The sequence below is a fragment of the Etheostoma spectabile genome, chromosome 14, assembly GCF_008692095.1.
Source record: "Etheostoma spectabile isolate EspeVRDwgs_2016 chromosome 14, UIUC_Espe_1.0, whole genome shotgun sequence".
NCBI classification, from domain to species: domain Eukaryota; kingdom Metazoa; phylum Chordata; class Actinopteri; order Perciformes; family Percidae; genus Etheostoma; species Etheostoma spectabile.
The window spans coordinates 21,270,335-21,279,096 of NC_045746.1; the positions used below are offsets into that span (position 1 = coordinate 21,270,335).

The following is an 8,762-nucleotide window of genomic DNA, read 5'->3' on the forward strand; positions in this document are numbered from 1 at the left end:
AAAAAGATGTGTCTTGAGGTGTTTTTATAAAAGTTTCCACAGAATCCAACGCTCTCAAGGCTAAAGGGAGTGAGTTCCAGAGTCTTGGAGCCACCACAGAAAAAGCTTGATCCCCTCTGGTTTATTGGATTGGACCAATCAATAGAGCACCACAGTTAAAAGGACCCTGTTGAGTTTTTGATCACTAATAGCAAGCAGCTCTATGGAGCTGTTTTTCTGCCCAGGTTGTCTTGTAGTAGCACATTAAGCCTCCCATGCACGCTCATGTGTGCACAGATGATGCAATGCACAAAATTCTGTTAACGGTTTCCACTGATGATTCCACTGGTTGCTGTTAAAGGCCAAGAGGTGCAGTAAGGACAGGAAAAAGACAAGCCAGCGGACATCCATGCAGGAATCAAAGTGTTTGAAAACACAGTTTAGCATCTTTTATCCGGAGGGGAATGCAGTCAGCACGTGTTTTAGAGAGGAACACTCAGGGCTCTCTCTCGCACCCGGCGCAGCGCAAAGCCCGACGCAAGTGTCTTTGCTAGTTTAAGAGTGACGGCGTTGTTAAATTCCCGTCCAGCGGCCACGTCGTTGAAATAGCAAATGCACCCGCGCCCGTCTGCGCGCCCATGGGTGTGCTGGTCTTACAGGGAGGTGTGTTCAGGTGAATTCTTGGCGTATTGCTATCTTGAGGCAGCGGGAAGGGATCGCGCCATTGACCAACAAAAACCTGGTCTAAAGTCAATAACGCAGCATTTCATTGTTATTTTAACAGCGCATTAGTAAATGCGTCTAGGCTCGTCCACAGCGCGCACACACCATGCTTATTACACACTCAGGGAAGCGCAACAGCACACACACATGCAAGAGACTACATAAAAAAATCCGCCATCATAATAGCAATGCTCCAAGGTACAAATGCGCGGCAATGGGAGATGACCTCTGATTGGTTGATTGCATGTTACGCCCAGAACACACCGTTGAATTAATTAAGACACTAAGTCAACGCTTTTGAACAATGCGTCTTCCGACAATTTTTCCCGTCATCAAACTAGCAGAAGTGCATTTGGACACGCCCTAAACACACCTGCGCCATGCGCTTCACATCGTGCGCTTAGATCCTTAAAATAGGGTCTTCAATGTAAACGATGTAAAAGAAAGTCTGGCCATGTAAAGTCCGCCCTAAAAAGTCAGTCACCCACTGCCATGGAAACGCCCCCCCAGAGGCTTGAAACCTATATGCTGTTACCACAAATAGCCATGTCCAAAAACTGTTTTCCTACTTTGAAAAATCGAAAATTTACACAAAGACATCATAACATTGTGGTTTATATTTCCTTACACAAAAGGTCAACGAATTTCAGTTCCAGTTGTTAATAAAGAGGAACATACTCATCAACAATGTGCTGTAATCATGACGAGAACGGGCCTTACCTGGTGCACCCGGTTCGCCTGGGCTTCCTTTGATTCCTACACCATCCACTCCCTTGTCTCCCTTGTCTCCCTTCTCCCCAGCATCACCTGCGTAACAGAAGAGCATGTAGAGGACACACAAATAAACGCTAGGATGAAATGGAGAGGCATACTGTTTTCACAGTTATGGGGATGCAATTAGGAAACTGAATGCCTCTGACTCGGCCTTGTTTAGTGAGTAATTAATTGGAGATCGTTATGCGCGGGTGAAGCCCTTCCATCCGCAGAGCGCTCTGCATACCGTCTTTCAGTGTGCTCTGGCAGTGTGAAGACAAAGTTGTACTGCATTGTTTTGGTTTTCTCTAAAGGCTCCACTTATTTTCTCGCCATTACTTCCATTGTATGGGTTCTGGAGGCTCTCCAGGAAAATAAAGGTGAAAGCAAAAAGCTATCGCTGCGGCACAGCTTATCTATGCCAGTGCTGGGGAAACACATGCAGTATTTACAAAGCACTAAAGGCTTTGTCAGAGGTGACTGAGGGCAGCAGCTTGGGTTATCTTAACACTGGCTTTGGTGGAGTATTGAGGAATTTAAAAAAGGCTCACTGACCTTTACTGCCCGGTAAGCCCGGAAGCCCAAAGAAGCCCGGATGGCCTTTGGCACCAGCCGGACCTGGAGACCCTGCTGCTCCTGCCACTCCAATTGGTCCAGGGGGGCCGGGAGGTCCTACCGGTCCAGGAGTACCAGGGGCACCAATGGCTGCCGGCCTCTTCAGAAACTCTTTCATAAACTCTGCTAATTGTTCTAAAAGGACAAAGAACAAATCAGCTTCAAACAGGACGTAGCCATAAAGAGTGTGACTATGGCTTGAATAAACATTAAGATAAGGATGTTATTAATTAACAAGCTGCACCTTCAACAACAGCTGAGCACATTTCCCGAAGCTTCTCGTCATTCACTTTTGGGCCCTGTGAATAATAAATAAAAATGAATTGTTCAATGTGATTGCTGGTTGTTGTAACTAAGATCATAGTTTGTGTAATTTCAAAATCCCCCAGATTCCTGATGACTTAAAAGTAAGAGATATTAAAAGCCCTGTTATGGGGTGAGAATGCACTGCTTGACAACAAGCATACTGCAAGTCTACAGCCATGCTAGCAGCTCTGTGAGGCTGCATGGGAATGCTAAGAGCTAAATGTGAATGTCAGCACACTAACATGCTACACTGACAATGCTACCATGCAAATAATACAATAATAATAGACTATATTTCTGTATTTCATAAAAAACAAATACAACAATGTTACATGTTCAATATTATGCTTATTTTCAGGTTCAAACTTGTATTTTGGGTTTCTAATAGAACATGTTTACATGATCTAATGTTCAAAAACACATTATTTTCTCATACTGTCTGTCTGAATATACCAGTAGTCACCCTGAAACGCATCTGTCTCTTTAAGTTGTCCTCTTAAAAAAGCCCAGTCTGCTCTGATTGGTCAGTGTTTTCATGTCTTCCGCTTCCGTATCTTTGCAGCCGGGGAATGACCGTAACGACGCTGTAGCGACACTTCCTACCTAGATATCGTAGAATTGTGACGGCTCGTTTTAAGAAGTTTCTGAATACGGATTGTGCATTTCTCTTGATTTGGTGTTTTGATTCTTTCAAAGTATTTACAATAAGAAAGACATGCAAATTTCACTTCTCACAATATCGGACATTCAAAAGAGACATCAAAGTGAGTGTGATGTGGGTAGGCAGGGTTTAGTTGCAAGAGTGATTCAAATCCAATTCTTCAGATTTGATTGAAGAATTCCAAGTGGTGGCAATGCACAGTAGTTCCCAACCTTTTTGGTCGGAGGTACCTCCAAAGCCCTGTCATATGAAAACCCATTACCCATCGTGCATTACAATTTTTTTCATACAACTGAACTGCCAATAATTAAGTTGGTTTGGTCAGCAATCCTACAACTAGCCTACTAGGCTATTGCTACATTGGGCGAGGCTGAATCTTTCAATAATTTATCCATTAACGTTACTGTAAGCTGATTATTTTAACTTTATTTTATTTACTACTGTTGAATACCTGTTTAAGCTTCTGTGCTCAAGCAACAGCTCGCTTGCTGACTAGTCTCCAAACACTCTTACATAACTTTTAGGTGGACACGTTACAACGTTGACCTGACGATGGATCACCAAAGTCAATAGGACACATCATATGTGGACTCTTGATGAGAGTTGAAAGTTGTTCCATCTCCACTTATGGCTGAACTGTCTAGGTTTTGCTCTTGAAGGTCACTATGGGTAGAACATGTGCTGCTGCTGAGGATAGTGTGTTCATTATGTATATTGGCAATGGAAACACTTACAGGCAGACCTCTGGGGCCTGGTGATCCAGGAACGCCTGGTTCTCCCTCCAGCCCTCGAGCTCCCATTGGACCAGACAAACCGGAGTGGCCCGGCTGGCCTGGTCGTCCCTCGTCTCCTGTAGCCCCTCGTTGGCCTTTTTCTCCACGCTTAATGTGAGAAAGAAAAAGAAAATGACTATCCCCTTCTGACATTGGTGAGACTAAAACTATGTTCAATCATTGTTTTAACTGGTAAGTCTCAAATCCTTATTATTGTGTTATGTGTGGAGATTTCATAAAGATAGTTCAACTAGTTAACATTGTTTTGTTCACATACAATGCAAGCCACTAGTAATAGCAGGTGTTACAGCGCAGTGGTGGAATTATCAATTTCTAAGATCCATAGGCAACAGAAACAGACGTGTGTTAGCTGCAGTACAATCTGTAGTTCAATACCTCTCCTTTGATTCCAGTAACACCAGGAGGGCCCTGAAAACACACAAAGATTAGTTGACATCTTTCAAATCCACTAACAGACACAGTGTTGCATTCTCAATCATAGACTGTAAAAACAAAGGACGAAGCTTTAGAGTTTGACAAGTGAAGCCAATTTAAGTGCCTTAAACCTGCATTCTATTTCATTTCCAGCAGGGGGCGACGTCACTGGCTGCAAAAAGAAGTCCGTCTCTATAAAATTCTACAGGAAATGACCCTACTTCTAACTTCATTTATTATCAGAAAACATTTTTATAATAAGTTTTTGCCACTTTCCAGTCTTCTTCAATAAAGCACAGTACTCATTATGTTATATATTGTCAATAATCAACAACAAAGAAGAGGATGCTTTAGGACGCCGACCTGTCAATCATGGCAGAGACTTAGCAATGCTAACCATGGCCCTGTGTACATTAAAATATCCAAGGACTTGGTTTTGGGTGTTGTCTGTGTTTTCGTCTCCAACACAGAACTCTCGCTGTGTGTTTTCACTTTATCAAAGTTGATAGAAACATTTTGGTTGCCTAAAGTTGTTTTGTTCAGCGTTATGCCAAACAAGCTAGCTAGCTACCGCTAGTTGTACTTGGTAACGTAAGGTAATGTTTGCAGGTTTTCTGTAATGCCGTACATGCAGATGAATGCTGCTGGCAGTACCTGGAAGTCTGCGTTTATCAGCAGGTTAATCTCCACTGGAAACTCTCTTCAGAAGGGTCGCAAAGAGTTCCCCCTTTAGCGTTTAGCTTAGCGCGGCGCCGTTGCAACCATATACAACACTGACTTTGCCGCGTCATCCTCCCCAGCTCCAACCCTGTCGTCAAACATCGCCACCTCCCACCAAGATGGCAACAGCTATATTTCCAAAACCCGAAGCTATTTTTTACAGTCTATGTTCTTAATACACATACGTTCTCAAATAAAAACTTTGGTCCACATACCTGGTCTCCTTTGACCCCAGGATCTCCTGCTATGCCTGTGTCCCCCTTTAAACAAAGACAACACGCCCAGTCTGTCACTACTGGACCAATGCAATGGCTGCGAGACGTCATTCACAGACAGAGGTTAGAACAGTTCTTACCAAACTTCCTTTTGGTCCCATTGGTCCCATAGGTCCCTAGACAACACATGAGAAATTTAGTTGCATTTAATTTACTTCACCACACCTAAAGACTCTTATCATTATGGATGTGGAGACACATAACATTGGTAAAATGAGATTTGTCTAACCTGATCACCTTTGTGTCCAGTATGACCCTTCAGTCCCATGGCACCAATGCTACCTTTATCTCCTTTGTCACCCTGGAAAAATATCAGTTTACATGTTCTATTCATTTCATTTTTTTTGCAATGTTAAATATCCTTTTTTATATAAACTCTTATTATCATGAACTGCTCTGTAACGCATATTGGGCTAGTTTTACTTATTTTATGTATGGAACTTTAGCATCACCCAGTCTGGTTTCTAATTCTCAATAATGACGGCATTATCCCCCTTATTACATGGCTCTTTACACGGCTACTTATACGGCGGTTACCCGCTGATAACACCGTTAACTTTACCGCTGACGAGCATCGACCCAGTGAATGAGCTTAACGTGGTGCTAACTTACGCTGTGTTTGCACTTTTGATTCACTGATCAGCGGTACGACCTCCCTTTACGCACAAATATAGATGTAAAAATGAATGTATTGATTTAAAACTGTTTGTTGATGCCAACGATCTGTTATACTCAGCAACCATCTTGTTACCGTACACAGAAATAGCAGACCGCAGAATGCTGTGACAGACCAATCAGAATCAAGTATTCAACCAAGCCGTGTCATAAATTATTATTCTGCCTCACCTGGATGCCTGGAGGACCTGCAGGCCCAACTGGCCCTTGTTTTCCTCTTTCACCCTGGACGTTGAAAACAACATCACACACAAAAATCAATACAGATGAAAGCTTAAAATGACCAACACACAAGTAAATATAAACTCACGGTTGATCCTTTACTTCCTGGTTTCCCATCTTGTCCATCATTGCCAGACTCCCCCTGTATGAAAACAGATGTCGGGTTTGATAATAGGACTTGCAGCACGTTTGTCAAACTAACACATGGATATAACGAGAGAATCTCACAGTCTTTCCAGGGAGTCCGACTGGCCCGACGGGTCCCTCAGCACCAGTATCCCCCTACATCCAAAACAGGAATGGTGTTAGTCTTTGCATTTCTGTCCGCTCAGTCTGCTTGGTTGGTTCAAGGTTCAATGTTCTTATTCATGTTATTTGTCACGTGCAACAGGAGTAATTGCCGGCAATGACAATATTAGTCCAAGTTCCAACAATAACCACACTATAACTATAAAGAAAAAAAAACATAAAACACACAAGCAAAAGCAAAACCTGAATCTAGGACCAATGGAAAAAAGAGTACAAGTTAAGACAAAGGGCTAAAAAAATAAACAAATACAAGATGAAAAAGTAATGTAATTTTATAAGACATACATATATGTAGGCAGTATTGCAAATGAATAAGACTGAATGTAAAAAGGAAGGTAGTGTAGTATATGTAGTGAGTTCTGTTAAGGGGTTAGGGCAACAATACCATTTTGAAGGCACCATGTGGACATGTCTCCTTGCATAGGAGATGATTCCACTTACCTTTGCACCAGTGGGTCCAACTACTCCCTGCTTCCCTGGCAGCCCCTATGGGAACAACGACACATCATTCAAAAAGAGAAAATACCGACTTATTGAAGAGTTTATACTGCATTTAGTGGAGGCTCTGTACAAAAAATGCTTTTTTCTTTGCAAATTATTTACCAGGGAAAATCCCTAGGATGCACTTTTGTTGTAATTTGTGAAAATCTCTCTCCAGCAAATGAAAGAAGAGACTTCACAGCTTCTTCAGAAGATAAGGGGTCAAAAACTTTCTACTGTGCTGTTTGTAGACTCAGTTAAACAGATTGAGTGAGAAACCATATCTGCACACTCAGAGGCAAAGGTACTGTAGGTGTGCTGATGGCATTAGATCTGTCTTCGTGCTGGTTGTTTGACTTAAAGGTTTTATTGATCTGTCCTGCTCCGTTGCTTCAGAGACGACCTTCTCCTCCTCTAGTTTTCCTTGCTTTGACTTGGAGCACTATTCAAACTTAATAAAATGTAGCAGACAGATTTTTTATATATAACACTTATAGAAACATAGAAAGTTGGACTTACTGGAATACCCACAATCCCCCTGACACCACTAGCTCCAGCAGTACCAGCCTCTCCCTGTTGAGTACAAGTGTATTCATACAAATACATTATTGAATAGGGTTAGATTAATAGTCCATGCACATTTACTGCTGCAAAAGTGCATAAAGCGAGTTGCAGTGTACCGTGATGGTCTGAGCATTGTGTCCAGGGTGCGAAATGAACGTTCGACTCAATATGTGGATATTTTTGGACAAAATATTTGAAGATATTTAATACTGTAATAGACAAAATGTTTGCTGTTGAAACTGAGAAGTCACCTTGGCTCCGTCAACTCCGGGAAGTCCATCCAAGCCGTCTTTACCAGGCTCTCCCTGTAGTGTCACACCACACAGTTAGAACTCTTAACCGCAGTGTGCATATGAGTGAATGAGTTTGTCCAATCCCATCAGCGTACTTACAACGTCTCCCTTTTCCCCTGCAGGACCCTGTTCTCCTTGAGGTCCCACAGCTCCCTAATCAAAGTTACACAAAAACAAACAACTTTCAGGTAATGTTTTTTTGCAACATAATCCAGAACTTAAAGTGCAGAACTCACCTCGTCGCCCTTGGCACCCTCCAAACCCTGACGTCCACGGATTCCCTCCACACCCTGAGAGAAGAGATCAGAGGCACAGCAGAGAGTTGGAGTTTTCAATTACATCCTGGCCTCGTGCGATTAAAGTGAACGCAAACGAGTCGAGGACATAGCGCCGGTCCAACTAAGACTGCTTGCAGACACCGTCTCCACATTTAAGAGCGAGCTTAGGACTCTCGTCTTTGATAAGACTTATAGCTAGTGCTGGCCCAGGTTTGCCTTGGACCCCCCTTCAGTTACAGGTTTAGACTGCTGGGGGACTTCCTATGACACACTGAGCTCCTCATTCATCTTCTCTTTCTCCATCTATGTGCCATTCATGTCCCAATAATGCATGTTGCTAAGTGGTCTATTTCAACAATGATGCATTTAACCCTTGTGTTGTCTTTGGGTCACATTTTTCAAGATATCAAGTTTTTCAAAATATCTACACCACCGGTCAAAAGTTTGGGGTCACTCAAACATTTCCATTGCCCTCCATCATAGACAGAATAGCAGCTGAGATCAGTTGCATTGTTTCTTTAACCAGCGCAGCAGTTTTCACATTACATAATGTGCTTACATAATTGCAAAAGGGTTCTCCAATGTTTTTGTAGTTAGTTTTTTAAAATGATATCCGATTAGTGAACAGAATGTGCCTTTGGAGCACTGGATGACTGGTTGCTGGTAATGGGCAATGTAGATATTGCATTAAAGCTCATCCC

At 42.5% G+C, this 8,762-nt stretch overlaps 1 protein-coding gene across 4 annotated transcripts in view; it reads right to left on the reverse strand.

Annotated features, from left to right (window-relative positions):
• Positions 1-8,762, reverse strand: part of col9a1c (collagen, type IX, alpha 1c) — a 40,760-nt gene that overhangs the window by 2,749 nt on the left and 29,249 nt on the right. For all 4 annotated transcript variants that reach the window (XM_032534845.1, XM_032534846.1, XM_032534844.1 and 1 more), the window contains 16 exons: positions 8,020-8,073; positions 7,883-7,936; positions 7,742-7,795; positions 7,446-7,499; positions 6,888-6,932; positions 6,366-6,419; positions 6,226-6,279; positions 6,087-6,140; positions 5,470-5,541; positions 5,321-5,356; positions 5,181-5,225; positions 4,207-4,239; positions 3,772-3,918; positions 2,315-2,369; positions 2,011-2,205; positions 1,423-1,509 (listed from right to left, as the gene is read on the reverse strand). In XM_032534845.1, the coding sequence (XP_032390736.1) occupies positions 1,423-1,509; positions 2,011-2,205; positions 2,315-2,369; positions 3,772-3,918; positions 4,207-4,239; positions 5,181-5,225; positions 5,321-5,356; positions 5,470-5,541; positions 6,087-6,140; positions 6,226-6,279; positions 6,366-6,419; positions 6,888-6,932; positions 7,446-7,499; positions 7,742-7,795; positions 7,883-7,936; positions 8,020-8,073 (1,093 nt within the window). The remainder of the gene's footprint in view (positions 1-1,422; positions 1,510-2,010; positions 2,206-2,314; positions 2,370-3,771; positions 3,919-4,206; positions 4,240-5,180; positions 5,226-5,320; positions 5,357-5,469; positions 5,542-6,086; positions 6,141-6,225; positions 6,280-6,365; positions 6,420-6,887; positions 6,933-7,445; positions 7,500-7,741; positions 7,796-7,882; positions 7,937-8,019; positions 8,074-8,762) is intronic.